General features: G+C 41.5%; 1 protein-coding gene across 1 annotated transcript in view; it reads left to right on the top strand.

Moving 5' to 3' along the window:
• LOC144525886 (titin-like) overlaps positions 1-22,246 on the top strand; it is a 263,814-nt gene that overhangs the window by 6,701 nt on the left and 234,867 nt on the right. Inside the window, 18 exon segments of the mRNA XM_078262949.1 lie at positions 634-906; positions 2,224-2,337; positions 3,684-3,944; positions 4,585-4,647; positions 6,301-6,559; positions 10,484-10,518; positions 11,258-11,481; positions 12,615-12,757; positions 13,238-13,419; positions 14,196-14,423; positions 15,218-15,459; positions 15,970-16,202; positions 17,003-17,167; positions 17,272-17,440; positions 17,787-19,483; positions 20,126-20,404; positions 21,013-21,279; positions 21,684-21,956. Coding sequence (XP_078119075.1) covers positions 634-906; positions 2,224-2,337; positions 3,684-3,944; positions 4,585-4,647; positions 6,301-6,559; positions 10,484-10,518; positions 11,258-11,481; positions 12,615-12,757; positions 13,238-13,419; positions 14,196-14,423; positions 15,218-15,459; positions 15,970-16,202; positions 17,003-17,167; positions 17,272-17,440; positions 17,787-19,483; positions 20,126-20,404; positions 21,013-21,279; positions 21,684-21,956 — 5,107 coding nt within the window.

The following is a 22,246-nucleotide window of genomic DNA, read 5'->3' as shown; positions in this document are numbered from 1 at the left end:
TTTCCTTTCTGCCAGTGTCCAAAAAAAGAGAATTAAGTGCTGATCCAGGTTTCAATAATCAGGAAGTTATGATTACGCATGCAAACTTGTAAACTGGATTCTCTAAAGTGGTGATATGTTACATTTTGTGTGAAGGTTTGGTGTCTTTTACAGAAGCAGGAAGGTGTCGAGGGGTAAAATGTATAATCAAATTAGTAACTCATGCCCTAAAGATTAAACTACACAAATTATTCTGTTCCCTTATTTTAGTAATCAATGCCAGTGGATGACTTTAAGTTGTGTCTTGGCCACATCCACTCATGGTTAGCCGAGCTTAACATAAAAACCAGAAGCATGGGGAAACAGTTAGCCTAAGTTCCAAACTGCACTCCTTTAAATCTAAATAGTTTTTGACAAATAGACAGATGGAATCAATGTATTTTATTTATTTATGTTTATTTGTGTAGGGATGAGTATGTAGCATAGACCTATCTCCGTCAGGATTATTTTTAAATTAAAAAAAAAGACAACACAAGTTAAGTAAGGGCATCTTACAATTCCCGTTGAAATAAGGATATATGCAGATTTGCCCTCGTCCACTTGCCTGTCTCTGTTGTGTCCTGAGATCAATGTGCTTGCTGGTTGTGTCTCCAGGCTGAGGGAGGGAAAAGAGCAGGGGCAGTGGCCACAGTGGTGGCCGCCGTTGACCTCGCTCGTGTCCGTCAGCCTGTGCATGTCGAGGACGGTCGAGCTGAAGAGGAGGCTGAGGCTGTAGAGTTAAGGCAGCAGGCCGCCGCGGCCGCCGCGGCCGCCACAGCTGCCGATCAACAGTATCAAGCCAGCTGGACAACAACAAGAGCGCCCGCTGGTCAAATGCTCACTACTGCTCAGGAGTTCACTTCTGAACCAACCCGGCCGCCGCCTCAGGTTAGCGAGGCCTAAGATTCATCAACGTTACCAAGAGATTTGACCGGATTATCTCAATAACAATCTTTTGTTCTGCTCTGGCAAACAATTTTCAGGTTTCACGATTACTTCGAGAATTTAATTATTTATTGTTGCTTTACCTGTCTCTTCTTAAAAAAGAGTATTCAGGTTTTTATACCTTTTTATACTTTATTGTCCCGTTAGGGAAATCTGTTTTGGACTCAAAAGTTTGACCAACAGATTCTCACTCCCATCTCGTAAAATATTGACGCTTGGTCAGGTGCCTTTGTCGTTGTTATTGACACTAAAAGTCTCCTTTAGCGTCATATAATGCGCTTTATCTAAACGTGCTTGGTCGGGACTATTGGCGTCCCTTTTGATGCAGTTATGTTAAGGAAAAGGTTGTGGGTGGGCTTACGTTTCCATGACACGCGGGAATAACGGGATGGCTGGGTTTAGGAAAAGGTCTTGGGTGGGCTTACGCTTCTGTGATACGCGGTAATAACAGGACGGTTAAAGAAAAAAGCGACTTCAGGAAACGTGCCATGCGGGACACGAACCCCAGTCTCCTGGGTGAAAGTCCTGTGTTTGACCCACCCACCGTCCCTACGTGACATTTTGGCTTTTCATTCTACTCTCTAAACCCTGTGTAGCTGCGGCTCTCCCCGGTACGTTCTACTAACACGCTGAAGGGCACTTTGTTTGTCGCTTCAGACGCTGACAGCCACTGACAGCCACTGTCCAAACGTCTGTATTTTATGAGTTCGGAGTGAGAACGGGTTGGTTTGACAGAGGTAGGAACAAATTAGTTTTTAAAACGTTTTCAAGACTCTATATTTGTATTTGAAAATAGTCCCTCATTTGGTTTTTCAATCACATATTCGCAATCTCAATCTCTTACGTCAATCTCACGGAAGCGGCCGGTTTAGGGACCACGGTATGTTTTTCTTAGACTGTTGGTGCTTTTAGGATGGTCTTTTTGAGCTGGCCATCCCTCAAAAATACTACAATTGTGGAGTCCCTGGTGTGCACATATAAATAATAACAGAATGTAAAGACAATAACGACTCCCTGGTGTCTTCGATGATTACAGACTTGCGTAAAATAATTGTAAAATAAAATGATCATGCCTTGAGTAAAATTTCTTAAAAATAAGCAAAATTATTTGCCAGCACTTTAAGATAATAACTATCAATGTAGAAGGACAAATCTCTGGATAACCATGTCATCATTTTCAGTACTCAGGGGAATAAAGTATTTTTGTCCAGCTCTTAATATCTTCCTGAGATTGTAACGCTCCTGTGTTGGTTACTCCAGATTCAGAGAGCGACAGAAATCTTCTCCCATGTGGACACTGGTCTCGCCCCATCTCCAGTTCCACATTTCACAGTTTCTAAAGTTTCTGTCCCAAAACACGAGTCTAGCTCTGAGGTAAGAGACGCAACATTGGGCAAGCAGTAAAAAATAACCTGCACAGAAAGAAAACACCAGAGAAAACATGGAACATTTTAAAACTAAATGCTGAAAAAATAGAAACTAAACTCAATAGTCCAACCTATAATTGACCCTTCGCTAAACCTGCCCCCCGTTAGTTACTGTTGCTAATGCAATACATATTTAAAGGACCACGGCGACTTATTGGGACTTTAGCTTATTCACCGTATCCCCCAGAGTTAGATAAGTCTATGCATACCCTTCTCATCTCCGTGTGTGTTGTAACTGTCTGACGCACCTACCTCTAGCCTAGCTTAGCACAGATCCTGGAGGTAACCAGCTCCATCTAGCCTAGCTTAGCACAGATCCTGGAGGTAACCGGCTCCATCTAGCCTAGCTTAGCACAGATCCTGGAGGTAACCGGCTCCAACTAGCCTACTGCTCCCAATAAGTGACAAAATAACGCCAACATGTTCCTATTTACATGTTGTGATTTGTATAGTCACAGCGTGTACAAATAACAATGTCACATGACACACAGCCATCTTCTAACGTCTACATAGTGGGAACTATATTCTCAGAAGGTGAAGCACTGCTACTTCTGTTACTTGGGCGGAGTGATATTACTCCAACTCTGAGTGAACTCTCTGCTCCTCACCACGGGGCTCCTCAGGTGCTGCGAGCAAATCCCTCCGCCCAAGTAGCAGAAGTAGCAGTGCTTCACCTTCTGAGAATATAGTTCCCAGTATGTAGACGGTTAGAAGATGGCTGTGTGTCATGTGACCTTGTTATTTGTACACGCTGTGACTATACAAATCACAACATGTAAATAGGAACATGTTGACGTTATTTTGTCACTTATTGGGAGCAGTGTGTGACTGGAATAGACAACTCATCAACTTTGTGATAGGTCAGATAGAAACCGATACAAACCCACAACAACTAGAACCCCAGCGTTACCTTAACACACCTGCTGTGACTCCTGTTGCTCCTCTACAATTGGATCGTCACTGTTTGGGGGAGGGGTTTAGCAAAGGATAATTTGGTTATTACTGCTTGCCTGAAATGCAAACTTGTTGTGAACCTTAGTGATCAAATAATGTCTATAAAATAACAAAATCATCCCTCTTTAACCTTGTTTTTCTTCACCCCTTAATCAATAAAACACAATCCAGACCCCACTTATTAATCCGGTTTTATTTAAAATTCCTGTTGTAGCTGTAATAAAACTAACGTTCCGTAGATCCCTCCCTGTGCTGTGGTTTAACACAATCTTTTAAACCAAACCAAATTTTTTTGTTATTCATGCTGGTGTACCTGTTAATCCTCTTTGGGTCGGTCAGGTTTCCATCGCCGGCTCGGCTATTGCCACTCTGCAGAAAGAGTTATCTTCCTCCTCTGCCACCGCAAGAAAGATCATCAAGCCTGTCAAGTCTCCCAGTCCATCTCGTACAATGGCGGAGACCAGAGAGACACTGGAGCCTGTCCCTCCACCATTCAAAGACTTCACTGAGAAATATCAGAGTCATTATGGCACCGAGTTACAGACGGGGGTGGTGTTCTCGGGGGGCATGGAGAAAAAATATGAGGACTGGGGAGCCCAGGTTTGTAATCTAGTGTCCTGGGCTGGATCTGAACAGGGCAAGAAAACCTGATGAGTAAAACAAGTCAGAGAAGTTGTACTGAGTCCAAAACAGCAATAAGAGTCAATGTCTCTGATCGTCCAAGACTTTCCAAGATATCTCAACATCTATTAGCCAGAATATGAAGACAGTTCATGTGTATATACACGATCCCCATATGATTATTCCTCTGGCTTTTATTAAGAAATCAACTGGCCAAATTTTGCACGTTTAACTCAAGAAATATCACATCTAAAAAGCTGAATTTTCCTTACTCCCCAGAGCTTTAATCCTTTTGATTTTACTAAAGAACATTGCAACCGTTTAGTCAGGTTTTTAGAAGTTAGGTTGTTAGCAGTCAGGTTTTCTTGATTTGTGTGAGAATCCAGGATGTAATTTCTCTCTAATTGAAACTTTAACATGCTCGTCGATGCTACTGACAACCTCATTCACACCTCTTGAGTCCATCCAGCCTTCCCTCCATCTTTCTGTGCCTGTTTTATGTTGTAAGTCTTGTCCAGTGTGTTTGCTTTGTTGTGTCCATGTCGTGGATTTTAGAAGTTTAAAAGGTGCATGTTTTGTAATATTAAAGTTTGCTAACCAATCAGTGATGATTCGACAGGTGTTGGAGGCAGCAGCCGTACCTTCTGCAGGCGGCGCCGTGATCCCAGCCACGCTGGTGTCGGTAAGTGGCTTAAATCTCCTCAAAACCTCCAAATATAAAATGCCTAGGGCTGGACGATATGACCTTAAATCAAAATCATGAGTCATTTACACATTATACCTCGATTGCGACTAGTGAACAATAATTTAGTTTTTGTTTTTTTGCCTTCATAGTTAGGGTATTTGTTTTTTAAATAAAAGATTGAATATCTTAGTGATTTTAAAATAATTGAAGGAAACACACACACAGAAGTAGTATTTACGGTTGTTTATTGAATATTTCCAACATTTGAAATAAAATAACACATTGCTTGAAACTTAAACTTCTTCTGAAAAAAGTCACATTTCAGTTTAAATGTAAAAAGCAGGTTTCCTTAAAACGTAGAGAATAAATACAGTAACTTCTTTGCAAACAAAACACATTTTAAATATTGCCATGTCAAAAGTAAAACACAGGGCTTTTGAAGAGGAAGATAAGTTCTGAACCTCCTGGGCCCTCAGGCCCTTAAAATCGGACTCCAATTATCTCTAATTTCTTTTCTTCCCCGACATATTCGTTGATGGTAAGACCAGAAAACACAAAATAACTTCACAGAGATGATGGAGATCAGCTTCACAAATATAGTAATCAGTATTTCAAGACTTACAAGACATACACTGTAAACCTTTGATGTAAATTTACCACTAAAATCGTACAGTATCTTACTGTTGTATTGTTATACAGGATCATACTGTAAATGGCAATGCATTCTGGGAGAAAATAATAATATTACAGCCCTATCTGTGAACGTTACAGATTACAGGTATTTACTGTTAATACCAATGCATCTTGGGAAAATAAAGGAAAAGGCGGGAATTACACTGCAGCCAGTATATTACTGTAAATTCAAATAATACAGTAAGAAACTATGTTTATTTACAGTAAAATACCTTCAAATTTAAAATGTATGCTTACTGTAAATAAACAGTAGTTTACTGGGAAGCTGCTGCCAGTATATTACTGTAAAATTACAGTGAAAAGTTTTACAGTGTATGCATATGGGTTCACAATCTTAAGACTAGACTCGCCCTAGCAATCAGACAATGCTGTACGGAGTTCAGGTTCGTCCAGTCCCTTCCAGAATATGAACCCCGTTTCTGACTCTGCCTACACTTTTTATTATCCCGGCCGCTCCTCCAGTCTCCGGGCAGCTCATCACCCCAGCAACTGGCTCATCTCTCCTCTATCCAGGGTGGAACGATGATTCACTCTCCAAATATTCACTGTTTTTCACCGCGGCTGACAGTTACACTACACTTCTAACAAACTGACCTTGGAGTAGAGCTGGTTTTCTGCAATCTTATATAACCCTCTTTCAATCATATTTAATTAAAAGTCAAGCTGAAACATTCTGTGTTGACTCAAACATGCTTAAATAATGAGATGCTTTAAGCCTCTCATCCCACCCTTAGTCAAACACACAACTCTTAATGCATCAACAGTAAATATACTGTATATGTATATAGGATTAGCATGATTATCGTTAGATTATTCCTTCCATTTAAAGCAGGGAATTAGAGTTTCTGTGCCAGTTAGAGGTTTTACATTTCAATTACTTTCCGATGAATCGACCAGCCCTATCCATGCCCCTGTGGACAAAAACATGTACTAAGAAGTGTTGTGTTTTGTCTGCAGGGTTTGAAGAACACAAATGTGACGGAGGGCGAGTCGGTGACCCTGGAGTGCCAGATCAGCGGTCACCCCACCCCCGTCATCATGTGGTTCAGAGAGGACTACAAGATCGAGAGCTCCATAGATTTCCAGATCATCTACGAGAACGGATTCGCCCAGCTAGTGATCCGCGAGGCGTTCGCTGAAGACAGCGGACGCTTCACCTGCACCGCCACAAACGAGGCAGGAACCGTCAGCACTTCCTGCTACCTGCTTGTCCAGGGTCAGTACCAACTTTCTACATATCAGTGTTTTCCCTAGCTTTGTGGAAGCCTTAGGTGCATGTATTTGTCGGGGGGGTTAGGTGTCTTCCCTCAAGAAAATGTTACGATTTGGTAAATTAACAAAATGCAATTTCCCCAAACATGTGTCCCTTTGTGGGATTTTGTGTCTCTTTGTAGTCATGTTTTGTCTCTTTTTGGTCACGTTTTGTTTTCTTTGGGGTTGTTTTGGGTCTCTGTGGTCATCTCTGTGTTGTCAGTTTGTGTCTCTTAGTCATAGTTTTGTATCACTTTTCACATCATTTTGGACCGTTATTTATCACCATATCTGTGCCTGAAACGTTGGAAAAGCTAGAGCAGATGAAACATTAATAACACTCAAAAAGCTTAAAGACAAAACTTAAAGCTAAAGAAGTCTAACTACAATCATTAGATCTGACAAAAGTCTTTCTGTTACGTCCATTACGTGGTGCACCTAAACCTGTGTAAGGGCTGGGACGATAAACTCTTGTCCCGATTAAATTCTTCCACAATACATGGGCGCCGACCAATTACATTACGTATATAATTACAATTTGGGACATGCAAACAAAATCAACAATTACCATCAACAATCACACACAGCTTAGCACATTAGCTAGTGTCAGCAACAACTTGTTATTTACGGATTAGAAAAAATAAGAGCCCAAATCCCCGGGGAACTACGCTAGCACAACATTAATGAATGACTGTGGTTGCTGCTACTGCGCCGTTGTTTACGGTAACGTTACTAATTAAAGCACAACAGTAGACTACAGGGCTGGGACGATATGCTTTAGTGCCCAATTTAATTCAGTCAAGCTACATGGGCGTTGATTGGATTTGTGTTTTCTGATTTTCATTTATTGCAATTCTAGAAGTTTTGGGAATTTGTGTGAGAATCCAGGATGTAATTTCTCTCTAATTGAAACTTTAACATGCTCGTCGATGCTACTGACAACCTCATTCACACCTCTTGAGTCCATCCAGCCTTCCCTCCATCTTTCTGTGCCTGTTTTATGTTGTAAGTCTTGTCCAGTGTGTTTGCTTTGTTGTGTCCATGTCGTGGATTTTAGAAGTTTAAAAGGTGCATGTTTTGTAATATTAAAGTTTGCTAACCAATCAGTGATGATTCGACAGGTGTTGGAGGCAGCAGCCGTACCTTCTGCAGGCGGCGCCGTGATCCCAGCCACGCTGGTGTCGGTAAGTGGCTTAAATCTCCTCAAAACCTCCAAATATAAAATGCCTAGGGCTGGACGATATGACCTTAATGTATCAACAGTATATATACTGTAAATTCAAATATATACATATATAGTTTATTTACTGTTGATCAACTGCTTACAATAATGATGCTAAGCCTCTATATAAATATACTGTATATGTATATAGGATTAGCATGATTATCGTTAGATTATTCCTTCCATTTAAAGCAGGGAATTAGAGTTTCTGTGCCAGTTAGAGGTTTTACATTTCAATTACTTTCCGATGAATCGACCAGCCCTATCCATGCCCCTGTGGACAAAAACATGTACTAAGAAGTGTTGTGTTTTGTCTGCAGGGTTTGAAGAACACAAATGTGACGGAGGGCGAGTCGGGTGACCCTGGAGTGCCAGATCAGCGGTCACCCCACCCCCGTCATCATGTGGTTCAGAGAGGACTACAAGATCGAGAGCTCCATAGATTTCCAGATCATCTACGAGAACGGATTCGCCCAGCTAGTGATCCGCGAGGCGTTCGCTGAAGACAGCGGACGCTTCACCTGCACCGCCACAAACGAGGCAGGAACCGTCAGCACTTCCTGCTACCTGCTCGTCCCAGGGTCAGTACCAACTTTCTACATATCAGTGTTTTCCCTAGCTTTGTGGAAGCCTTAGGTGCACGTATTTGTCGGGGGTTAGGTGTCTTCCCTCAAGAAAAATGTTACGATTTGGTAAATTAACAAAATGCAATTTCCCCAAACATGTGTCCCTTTGTGGGATTTTGTGTCTCTTTGTAGTCATGTTTTGTCTCTTTTTGGGTCACGTTTTGTTTTCTTTGGGGTTGTTTTGGGTCTCTGTGGTCATCTCTGTGTTGTCAGTTTGTGTCTCTTAGTCATAGTTTTGTATCACTTTTCACATCATTTTGGACCGTTATTTATCACCATATCTGTGCCTGAAACGTTGGAAAAGCTAGAGCAGATGAAACATTAATAACACTCAAAAAGCTTAAAGACAAAACTTAAAGCTAAAGAAGTCTAACTACAATCATTAGATCTGACAAAAGTCTTTCTGTTACGTCCATTACGTGGTGCACCTAAACCTGTGTAAGGGCTGGGACGATAAACTCTTGTCCCGATTAAATTCTTCCACAATACATGGGCGCCGACCAATTACATTACGTATATAATTACAATTTGGGACATGCAAACAAAATCAACAATTACCATCAACAATCACACACATCTTAGCACATTAACTAGTGTCAGCAACAACTTGTTGTTTACGGATTAGAAAAATAAGAGCCCAAATCCCCGGGGAACTACGCTAGCACAACATTAATGAATGACTGTGGTTGCTACTACTGCGCCGTTGTTTACGGTAACGTTACTAATTAAAGCACAACAGTAGACTACAGGGCTGGGACGATATGCTTTAGTGCCCAATTTAGTTCATTCAAGCTACATGGGCGTTGATTGGATTTGTGTTTTCTGATTTTCATTTATTGCGATTCTAGAAGTTTTGGGATCAGATAGCATTGATTATTGGGGTTTTCTTTTCCTTCTTAAACAAAAACAAAAGTTGTATAAAACACTTCTAGCGACAATATATCATGAGACATTTCTAAACACTAATTGTTTTCTAAAAAAGAATGCAATGTTAGCTGAGGATGCCATGTTTTAGCATATGATTAAAGTAATGTTATATCCTGGAAAACCCTGACCAACTTCCAGCTAATTTGAGATTTGCTCTGCAAGTCCGTCTGGCCAAGAGCCCGTTCAAGCCCATTTCCAATTTTTCCAAATCGAGGCACCAATCACAACCGTTGAGGCGGGCTTTACACCAATCACAACCGTTGAGGAGGGCTTTACACCAATCACAACCGTTGAGGCGGGCTCTACACCAATCACAACCGTTGAGGCGGGCTCTACACCAATCACAACCGTTGAGGCGGGCTCTACACCAATCATAACCGTTGAGGCGGGCTTTACACCAATCACAACCGTTGAGGCGGGCTCTACACCAATCACAACCGTTGAGGCGGGCTCTACACGATGACGATAGCGCAGTGACGGCGAGCAGCTTTTTGTTTACATTCAACATGACGGCCACCGAACCCGTTGATGCCACTGTCGGTGCAACGTCACCCAGATCGTTGGTCTGATTGGTTGAAGGACTACCCAATTGCGCCCAGAGGCATTTGAGCAGCGTCCGTTGGTGACGCCCCTTTGGAAATGAGCTGTGAATGAAGCTTGTTCAGTCACAACTGAAAAGGGTCTGGTGTCAACCAGACTAGTAACGTTACTTAAGCTGCACTAAACACTAGCTAGCTACAATAAATCCTGAAGTTGATAGCTTTAGTCCATAATGTGCACATTTTTCTATCAAAATAACAAAGTAAATTTTATTGTTTGCGCTAATTAGATTCTTTTAATAAAGATTTGATAATGAAGAAGTGTTCATATTTCTTATGTTCTTAGCAAGAATTTAGTTAAAGGAAACAGTTAACTCTTTTTGCCAAATAAAAATTGAAAAGTATGTAAAAATTGGCAATGCCCCAAAAACAGTGACCCCCAAACCATGATATAAACTAAACTGTGAATTTTGTGAACCGTTCCAACCCTGTTACGTACTATTGCTACATCTGAAAACTTTTCCTGTCTAACATGGTGCATCCTGCTTGAGACTAACCCTGTCTTTCTCCTCCAGTGTCCGAGGACATCGAGAGCAGAGAGGAGATGGCTGTCGTCACCGAACATGTTGAAACTGCTGAGAAACTGTGAGTCCATCAAGCTCTGTTAAAGTTTGAAAGATAAATAGATATGGTGATGAACAAAGTCTAGATCAGTGATTCCCAACCAGGGGTAGGCTACTTGTACTTCTGCAGCTGCCAAAGATTGTAGAGTAGCTCAACTAATTTGATTTGATTGGAAGAATATATCAGCTGGAACACCTGAACACTACAAGCTGCAGTTATGTAAGAGTGCATGAAAACTAGTTAGCAAGTTTATACAGGTAGCTAAAATCATTGACTGCTGTAATAGTTAGCGAAAAATAGATTAAACTGTAGAAATAGTTAGCTTGAAGTAATGATTAAATGGTAAAAACTAGTTTGCTAAAAGTAATGGATAAATAGTGGAAACAGTTAGCTAAATGTACTGCATTAGCAACTTAAATGGTTAGCTTAAAGTACTGACTAAACAACAGAAATAAATAGCTACATGTATATTGATTAATGGCTAAAACTACAGTAGTACCATTGCTGACCAAACAAACTTAAATATTGACAGTTCAACAGTTATTAAACACATAACAGTTGGAACAAACATTGGGAGTTAATGAAGGGGTACGTGAGTTCATCTGACAGCACTGTGGAGGTACTTCAGACCAAAAAGTTTGGGAACCACTTAACAGGGTTAACTCAAGAAAGTTGACTTAAACATAGCTAGCGACACAGCTCAGTCCTGGTAATCCTAAACAGAGATTTATGTTTTCAGAGTAACCGAAGAAGCCAAAGAGGAGACCATGTCTCAAGTGAGCGCCGCCGAGTCAGATACTGCGGCCGCCGCTCCCTTCTTCATCACAAAGCCAACCGTCCAGAAGCTGGTAGAAGGAGGAAGTGTCTTGTTTGAATGCCAGGTCGGGGGAAGCCCCAAACCACACATCATCTGGAAGAAGGGCGGCGTACCGCTCACTACCGGATACAGGTATGGAATATCTTCAGAAACTACTGGCCGGGTTATAATGATTCCTAGAGGAAGATTCCCAAAGAATTTAGGAGATTAGGCGACTAATCAGTAGAGTTGTTCCCTATACCAATATCAGAAATGCTTCCAATACTGCCAAAAATGCTGGTATTAGTGAGTATGTGAGTCTATGCACCGATCCGATACCACGTGATTAGGCCAGAAATACTTACTTTATAGTTTATGCTGTTTTTCCATTATGACTGACTGTCAAACTACATAATTATCCCTCATGTTGTCCCCGTTATCAAAATGTCTATATCACAAATATGTGTTTCTTTTTAACCAAATGACCTCAAAATAATATGGATGGTTCCCTACAACGCTCTTCGCAAGTACAGTTAATGATCACTATACTTTCATTACATTTTGAGTGTTTTCTTCAATTTTATAGCATTTGAAAAAAATGTAAACAGTTTCTAAACAGTATTCGATCTAAATTTTGACATACACCAGTCTGTGATTATCCATCAACATACATTACTCTAATATTAGTCAAAATCATTCATAATTTCTGCTTTTTTGATTCAAAAATTTGGTATAATTTCCTTTAAAAGAGGTTTATTGACCATGAATTCCAAAAATAAGTTTAACAATAGTGGTAATAAGTTGGTTAGAGGACAAAAGCGTCAACAGTCAAAAAAAGAGACAAAAACATTGAAAAAGGGACAAAACATAAAACATTGAAAAAAGTGTAAAAAAGCCGACATAAAACATTTTAAAGAAATTGTCAAAAAAAGGACAAAAACATTGAAAAAAATGTGTTAAAAAAGTGTTAATTTTCTATTTTGACCTGAGAGGACAAGTGCTTGGTTGGCATGAAGACAACACGAGGGTTAAAGGAAGTTCAACAATTTGTATCAATCATATTACATCCATACAGGGTTAGTGGTGTTAAATCATAATATATATTATTGTTTTTAACGCACTAGTATCAGATGGGTACCCGCTGTTGGCCGATATGCATGTACGAAAACAATAAATCATCTGAATAATGTTGTGTCTGTAATGAACACTGCAGCCTCCAGGGGGCACTGGCCGTCATTATATTGCCTTTCACTTTAACGTGCTCTTTTTCCTCCGCGATCCATCAGATACAAAGTTGCCTACAAGAAGGAGACTGGAGAATGCAAGTTAGAGATCTCCATGACCTTCGCTGATGACGCCGGAGAATACTCCGTCTTTGTGAAGAACCAGCTGGGAGAAGCCTCAGCCTCCGCCAATCTGCTGGAGGAAGGTACGTAAATTAACTCTACTATGCTAATGTAGTAAGACAGGATAACAGGAGGAAAAGACAGACGCTATGAGCCCTTCTACACCTACCTCGCTCTGTCTGGATTTTCAGACTTTTCAGTTTAATCCGAGCCAAAATTAAAGGTGTGAAGCCTTACCTTCCAAAGCTACCAGCCCAATTGACAACACTCTGATATCAGATGCATGTCCATTTACAAACCAATCAATGCCAAGTAAAGGAAGACACAGCATTCCTAGATAGATAAGTATGTCATGTAAAGTTTTTTAGTTTGCTCAAATAATATTGATGTGAAACCAAACCAAATTTGGTTTGACCGAATGTATTCAAACATGAATCTTGGTGCGGACTTTTAGGTGTGAAAGGGCCCTAAGTTTGCAAGGACTTCAGAACTGGTTCTTCAGTTAATGAAAGAAGTTGCCTGAGCTCATGTCACTTTAATGAAATGTTTTGTTTTGCTAACAGAGGAATATGAAGTCTACATGAAGAAACAGGAAGAAACCTTTAAGACTGAAGTGACAGCCATGGTGCAGGAGCCCAAAGTGGGAGACCTCCCCCCCGTTGTTGTTACAACAATGGAGCAGATGACCACCACCACCATTATCTCGGGACAGGTAGGAGCAGTGTGCGGTTTTCTCGGGGGATGTGTGGGATTTCCCCCTTTCTGGTCTACATATCCCTGCCTCTGCTGAATTATTTTTTATCCATGGTCATATCAAACTGATCAATGCTACTTCAGCCAGAAAAGTGAGCGTCATGCGGCAATGACGGTTTAGTTTACCAAAACAACTTGTTAAGTTTAGGAAAAAGGTCGTGGTTTGGATTAAAACACTCCTGAGGAACGAGCGAGCGTTTCTTCGGTGAAAGCATTTTGTTTTCGCCGGGAAGTGGAGTCCGCTCTCCGGCTAGAAGGCGCTGTGCTATTTCATTTTAAGATTATTTCAAGATTATTTTCCATTGAATATAAATACGTGTTTTGTCATGGCTAGCCTATATCCATTGTAATGGAAGAGGGATTTAATTATTGCATGTTTTGTTTCGTTGTGCATGATCAAAAAACATGTTAGTATGCCAGGGGAATTTAAACTTACCCACCAAGGGGCCTTGGTGCAAACCACAGTTTTGTTTTGTGTGCAGAAATCTTAATCTGTAAAGTAACTAGTAACTAAAGCTGTCAGATGAATGTAGTGGAGTAACTAAAGTACAATATTTCTCTCTGAAATGTAGCGGAGTAGAAGTAGAAAGTGGAATGAAAAGAAAAGACTCAAATAAAGTAGAAATACCTCAACATTTGGACTGAAGTACAGTACTGGAGTAGATGTACTTAGTTACATTCCATCACTGATGATTAATGATTGTTGGTCAGCATTAAAACACCCAAATAACTGTTAAGAATGTTCCTGACGTCTCGTCTCATCTGCAGGAATTCCATCTTTCTGCCATCGAGCTGAGGACCATCCAGGAGATTGAAATCACCATTATGAAGATTACCTACAGAGATATTGTGTCTGAGGACGGAGAGCTGATGGTGACTGCGACCCCCACCGAGGCCATGCAGCCAACCTTCGACACTCCCGTCAAAAACTACAGGATCAGGGAAGGGATGAGCGTCACTTTCCACTGCAAGGTGGCTGGAATGCCGCTCCCCAAGGTACATAATCTTATATGTTCTTGAAGCAATAGTGTTTCGTTAAATTAATTATATGTTGACTTAAAGCAACACTATTTAACTTTTCCCGCTTCGGTCCTCCTACAGGTTGGAAGCTGAATTGTCCATTACATTACATTGTGCAAGTTCGGGTCGCCTCGGATCTGTAGTTCGAATGAACTGCAGTGTAATGTAATGGACAATTCTGCTTCCAACCTGTAGGGGGACCGAAGCGGGAAAAGTTACATAGTGTTGCTTTAACAGAGTTAGGAATTGCACATTTGTATCCAAAGGACGGGTGGCAACTAAAGATTATTTTCATGGTGGATTAATGTGTGGATTATTTCCTGGATGAATGGATGAGTTTTGGGTTTCTAAAATGCCAGAAAATGATGAAAATGTGGATCAGTGTTTCCCAAAGCCCAAGATGACAACCTCAAATGTCTTGTTTCGTCCACAACTCAAAGATATTCAGTTTCCTGTCCCAGAGGAGAGAGGAAACTAGAACATGTTCACATTTAACAAGCTGACATCACACAAGTTTTATCATAAAAATTACTCAAACTGATTCATCGATTATCAAAATAGTTTGAGATTAATTTAATAGTTGATAGCTAATTGATTCAACTTTTCAGCTACACTTTCTGTTAAATCTTTTCAGATGAAAATGAAGCATCTGTTTTGTTAAGATTTTTATCATTTCAATTTTTTAACGTTTGGTTGTTTTGTGACAACTAATCGTTTAATCTTTGCAGTTTTAATCCAAAGAGTTACAATGACATTTTGTCTTCTGCCAGATCGCCTGGTTCAAAGACGGCCAGCGTATCAGGGCCAGTGACCGTTACCAGATGGAAGTTCTTCAGGATGGACGAGCCAGTCTTCGTCTGCCTGTGGTTCTCCCAGAGGATGAGGGCGTGTACACAGCCTTCGCCTCCAACATGAAAGGAAATGTTGTGAGCTCTGGGAAGCTCTACGTTGAGTCAGCCGGAGCTGTAACACCTCAGAGATACACACCACAGCCAGCCATGCAGAGGATCAGGTGAGGTCTCACTCAAAGGACTAAGACATATGTCTAAAGTGAAGAACTGTGTAGGCCTGGGTATCTTGTCCACGGTGTCACCAGTAGTAGTAATAGATAACTTTATTGTCCCCCGTGGGGCAGTTGGGTTTGCGGCACAGTTGCAAGGCACTTCATGACAGGACATCAGACATATGACACAAACAAATAGTCCATACATCAGACACTGACAGACAACATGAAGAACATACATCACACACTACAATACACTATACACACCCTTGGGTATGACCAGGCCAGCTGGAAATCTAGCTTATTTTGACTGATTTAAGGCTGTTATGGCTTGTGATACAAAGAGAAATTGGATCAGTTCTTGGTCAGAAGGTCACTTTCATTCATTATAGTGAAAGCATTTTGTTGGAACATCCGCTCCGCATACATTACGTGTGCAATGTAGTCGGCCCGTAAGAAATACGCTTAAAGTGTAGAACTGTGGACGCCTGGGAATTAAAGACTCTGCTTTTTCCTTAGATCCACATCTCCTCGCTCTCTGAGCCGTTCTCCTGGCCGTTCTTCCAGCCGTTCTCCCGGACGTTCTCCGGCCCGTCGGCTTGACGAGACAGACGAGGCTCAGCTGGAAAGACTCTACAAGCCTGTGTTTGTCATGAAACCTGCCTCATGTAAATGCTCCGAGGGGCAAACTGCCAGATTCGACTTAAAGGTTGTCGGCAGACCGATGCCCGACACGTACTGGTTCCACAATGGTGAGTAAAAGATAGATACATTTTAATTAAAGTGCCCATATTATGAAAAAAACACTTTTTCTGGGATTTGGGGTGTTCTTTTGTGTCTTTTGTGCTTCCACACGCATACAAACTTTGAAAAAAATCCCTCCATGCTGTTCTGAGTGAAATACGGTTTCTGAATGTGTCCTGCCTTCAGTCTCCAGGTGAGCTGTTCAAAATCGGCACGGCTTGTGACGTGACAAGCCGAAACGAGCTGGCTAACCGCGACCATTAGCTCGTAGCGTTAGCGTTAGCATGCTAATGCTAATGCTAAAGCTAGCATGCTACCTCGTTGTCAATAGCAAAGCACTGCTACAACACACACAAGTTCACCATAATCTACTAAAGAACTACTTCCATGTGCGTCCTCATTTAGAAGAAGTCTCCCAGCTAATCCTGCCTTGTAACTGACTGAAGGAGGAGAAACAGCCTTTCTTTTACTGTCTATGGAGCTAGCTAGCTGACATGATCTACATCTGAGCTACTGAGCATGTGCGAGTGCAATCAAAGATAGTACAGAAGAAGAAGAAGAAAAGAGGTCTCACTCTGTAGCTAAAACAGAGACCAGCTGAAAAGAGGAGCTGCAGCAGTGAGAGAGAGCTGTACAGTACAACAAAGATATGATGTTTTTTGTAAATTAAACCATGTAAACCTATTCTGGTACAACCTTAAAATACAATTATGAACCTGAAAATGAGCATAATATGGGTGCTTTAAGGTGGTCTTGAATATGATTTGTTGGCCTCAAAATGACCATAATCCCTACATTGTCTCCACAGGACAACAAGTGGTTAGCGACTACACCCACAAGATAGTGGTTAAAGAGGACGGTACCCAGTCCCTGATCATTGTCCCGGCCATGCCACATGACTCCGGAGAGTGGACGGTCATCGCCCAGAACAGAGCTGGACGGTCGTCCATCTCTGTCACTCTCACCGTTGATGGTAAGACTGCAGTTCTTCTCGGACATTTTGTAAAACCCTGTTTTGAAGAGGATACTTTTGAATGTTTATTGACTTTAAGGTTTCCATTTTTCTTTCTTTTACAGCTAAAGAAACCCTGACACGCCCCCAGTTCACTGAGAAGCTGAAGAACCTCAGCGTAAAGCAGGGCACTCTGGTTGAACTGGCTGTCAAAGCCATTGGTAACCCCCTGCCTGATATCGTTTGGCTGAAAAACAGTGACATTATCACCCCACACAAGCATCCAAACATCAGGTATGTTCAATATTAGCTGTATTATCAGTAATTATAAAGTGGCACTCTATCGTCCAAACTTTAAAAATGTAGGTACAATAAATGTTCCGATCTTCCCATCAATGATGGCCACATAAGCAAGCTAACTGCCTCTACTCACAGAAAACATGCTCGTAGGAGTGGCATCCAATGTTTGTACTCAATGTTCCACATCCTTTTCTGAAAATGTAACAATTCATCCAATATTTTGAACTTTGATTTCAATTTAATGAACTAATTTGAGGTTTTTGTTATGCTTACCTAAAAACTCACTGTAGTAAAAACCCAAATGGTAAAGAAAAACTGATATGACAAATCTAACTTCCAGGATTGAAGGAACCAGAGGAGAGGCCAAATTCCAGATTCCCTCATCAGCTGGGACAGACAGCGCCTGGTACACTGCTACAGCCATCAACAAGGCTGGCAGAGACACCACACGCTGCAGAGTCAATGTTGAGGTAGACTATGTTGAACCTGAACCAGAGAGGAAGCTTGTTATTCCCAAAGGAACCTACAAGGCCAAGGAGATTGCCCCGCCAGAGTTGGAGCCCCTTCATCTGCGCTATGGCCAAGAGCAGTGGGAGGAGGGCGACCTTTACGACAAAGAGAAGCAGCAGAAACCACAGTTCAAGAAGAAGCTGACTTCTATCAGAATGAAGCGCTTTGGTCCGGCTCATTTTGAGTGCAGACTGACTCCAATTGGCGACCCCACCATGGCGGTGGAGTGGCTGCACGACGGCAAACCCCTGGAAGCTGCGAACAGGTTGCGCATGGTCAACGAATTTGGTTACTGCAGCCTTGACTATGAAGCTGCCTACGCTAGAGACAGCGGCGTCATCACTTGCAGAGCTACCAACAAGTTTGGAGCTGATCAGACCTCAGCCACCCTGGTCGTCAAGGACGAGAAGGGTCTTGTTGAGGAAACACAACTTCCTGAAGGTAAAAAGGGAGCGCATAGAATGGACGAGATAGAGCGCATGGCTCACGAGGGAGGACCCTACGGAGTCACTGCTGATGAAGACTCTGAGAAAATGAAACCAGAGATTGTTCTTCTTCCTGAACCAGCAACAGTGATGGAAGGCGAAACTGCACGATTCCGCTGCAGAGTGACTGGTTATCCATCACCCAAGGTAAACTGGTACCTCAACAGACAACTTATCCGCAAAAGCAAGAGATACAGACTTCGGTATGATGGTATTTACTACTTGGAGATCACTGAAGTCAAATCCTATGACTCAGGAGAGGTGAGATTGGTAGCCGAAAACAACATTGGCTCAGTTGAGCACACCGTGAAGCTGGAGATTCAACAGAAAGAGGACTTCAGAACTCATCTGCGCCGTGCCCCAGAGGGTAAGGCAGCCGAGGCCACACCCGAACCTGGAAAAACATCATTTGAGGTGGTGAAGACCGAGATACCTGGAGACGACTCTCAGCTGAAAGAGGTGGTGAAGCTGAAGAAGGCCCAGAGAGTTGTCCATGAGAAATCCACAGAAGAGTCGGAGGAGCTGAGGGGCAAGTTCAAACGCAGGACAGAGGAAGGCTATTACGAGTCCATCACTGCGGTGGAGCTCAAGTCACGCAAGAAGGACGAGTCCTACGAGGATCTGCTGAAGAAAACAAAGGAGGAGCTGCTTCACCGGAAGCAGGAGAAGGAGGCGGCTGAGAAGAAGAAAGAGGAGGACCGCCGCAAACTTACAGCTACACCTCTAAAACCACAAAGGGTCAAGCTCTCAGCCAGCATGGAAGCTCCTAAGATCGTGGAGCGTATCACCAGCCAGACAGTTGCACAGGGCGATGAAGTCAAGTTCAGAGTTAGAGTCATTGGCAGACCAGAACCTCAGTGCCAGTGGTTCAAGAATGGCGTTCAGCTGGAGAAGACTGACCGTATTAATTGGTACTGGCCTGAGGATCATGTGTGTGAACTGACGATCAGAGACGTCAGAGCTGAGGATTCGGCAAGTGTCATGGTTAAAGCTACAAACACTGCTGGAGAGACTTCAGGACATGCTTTCCTGCTGGTGCAAGGTAACAACTCTTGACTTTCTACAGTTTTCACATAAAGCCCTATTCGCACGGGACTAGTATTACCTGGGGACCTCTAGTAATTTGTAATAATTGCGGAGGTCGTCTGTGATCTTAATCCCAGGGCGGTATAGTGAATGGTTTCCTGAATCCATGCGATTCCGATTCAGAAGATCCCGATTCAAAACTTGATATCAATCAGGTTAGGGAAATTTCAAATCCAATACCAGTTTATCTTCGATATAAAAGAGATTCTCAGAGAACTTCTGCTGAAAATTGTAAAAGCAAGAAGCAACTGTCAATTTGTTTTTACAATGTACTCAAAAGTTTGTTTGATTATTTTAAACCAGCCCTACTTAAATCCTTTGTGAATCTGACATGTTGGTAATTTGTCAAGTATAAATTCCACCACAATTTACCCACCATATTTCGCCAAACACAGGGGTTGTGTGATGATATTAGTCTCGTGTTTTGACATCATATGTGGAGGTTAATGTCAGTAAACTTGAGTAAAATACAGACTTTGGTTATCCCGTACATATGCGTTGATGAAACACAGACGAAGAATTTTTAAATCACATGAGGTCTTTATTCTGCATTTGGATTGTGTATTTTGTAACAAAGATGTTGTTTTTATTTTTTCAGCAAAGCAAGTCATCACCTTTACACAGAAGCTGGAGGACGTCAACGCAAAAGAGAAAGACACCATGGCTACATTTGAGTGTGAAACCAATGAGCCTTTTGTCAAGGTCAAATGGCTGAAGAATAACATGGAGATCTTCTCCGGAGACAAATACAGGATGCACTCTGACAGAAAGGTCCACTTCCTGTCTGTGCTGATGATCGACATGAAGGATAACGCAGAATTTACCTGCAAGGTTATTGACGAAGATGTCAGTACAACTGCCAAGCTCAATGTTGAAGGTGGGTTGACTTATAACTGGCTATGCTCAAAGAAAACAACACTTAAACATTAGCCCTCATGTAACTCCATATCTAAACACTGGCTCCAAGCTTTCAATCCTTGGACCTTTTTAACTCTAATGTCTAAAAACTTTAAAAAACAATCGACGTCTTAGCCCCATTTGAAAGTCTTTTGCAAGTCTCCCCTTTCAGGCAGGAATGTTATAAAATATGGTTTGTTGTGTATAGTCATTGATTGAAAAACAGAAATTATTTTAACATTAACTTAACTGTAACACCTGAAAACTACATCTTGCAGTTATGTAAGAGTCTGTGAAAACTAGTGAGCAAGCAAGCAGAAGTTTAGCATAAAAGTAAATAATAAATGGTAGAAATTACTTTCTAAAAGTAATGACTAATGGTAGAAATAACTACCCAAATGTTATGGCTAAATGGTAGAAATAACTAGCAAAAATTACTGGCCAAATGGTAGAAATAATTAGCTAAAAGTACTGGTTAAATGGTGATATAACTTGCTAAAAGTATTGACTAATTCACTTCCAAGTGCATGATTGACTTTTCACTGAAACTGCAGTCATTGATATACCTTCTGTATTATGTCCTAACAGGAGAACCGCTGCAGATCCTGAAGCAGCTGGAGAGCACCGAGGTTCCCGAGACGTACTCCGGAGAGTTTGAGTGTGTCTTGTCCCGTGAGGATGCTGAAGGCAGCTGGTTCTTTGGAGAAAAGCTGCTCTCTCCCAGCAGTAAACATGTCATTTCCTCCCGCCGTGGAAGACATACGCTGTCTGTCAAAGAAGTTGAGAAGAAGGACCAGGGAAAATATAGCTTCAAAGTGGGCGAGTTCAAGACAAGTGCCTCACTGAAGATGAAATGTGAGTTATGGAAGTAATTTAAAGTAAATTTGGAGCTTCTAGCTTTGTCAAAGTCTGTCAATCCATATATAAAATTACTTCTAAAAAAAGACATTTTGACATCATTTGAAATTTTGTATCAAGAGAACATTCATTCTCATTTACCCTCAGGCCAAAATGTACACTTTTATGCAAAAACAAATATTGAAATCTAACTATAATTCTTATACTATAATACTTGTAGCACCACAACATACCTCATAATTTAAAGATGGTAGATATAACTAAATCTTCATTATGTTCTTTGTTCTATCCACCAATTCCATATATTGTGGTGTCAAGAATACTGCAGCCTCTAGGGAGCACTAGTCTGACTTTGATTCTGCATTTATCCAGTGCCTAACATGTTTGTCTTGATCGTTTAGTGCGTCCAGTGACCCTGATGCAGCCTCTGACGGATTTGACCGTCTGCGAGGGCGATATCGCTCAGCTGGAGGTCAAGTTCTCCCAGGAGCATGTTGAAGGAATCTGGATGAAGAACGGTCAGCCAATCACGGCCTCAGACCGTGTGCACATTGTTATCGACAAACAGATCCACAAACTTCTGATTGAAGACACCAGCAAGGACGATCATGCAAAGTACTCCTTCGAGGTTCCCGATCAAGGGATCTCAACCTCTGCAAAGCTGGTCATTCAGAGTAAGATACCTGAGACTTTTATTAACATTTTGCACAATGAAACACGTGTACAGACAAACAGGAACAGCAAACATAAGTCAAAAGAAAGAAAAGGGGGGAAAATACTTTCAGAAAAAGACATTTCACACGTACATTTAAAAAATGATATACCAAATTACTGCCTAACCGATTTAATTTAAGGTATCTTCATCATTTTATAGTTTGAACTCACATTAGCCACATTACAAGGTTTACATTAATCAGTACTCAGTCCTCCTCTTCATCTGCTAGCTCCAGACCTTTTGCCAATA

This window comes from Sander vitreus, chromosome 11 (genome assembly GCF_031162955.1).
Source record: "Sander vitreus isolate 19-12246 chromosome 11, sanVit1, whole genome shotgun sequence".
Taxonomy (NCBI): Eukaryota; Metazoa; Chordata; class Actinopteri; order Perciformes; family Percidae; genus Sander; species Sander vitreus.
The sequence above is the reverse complement of the archived record's forward strand: the minus strand, read 5'-3'. Positions and strand labels throughout refer to the sequence as shown.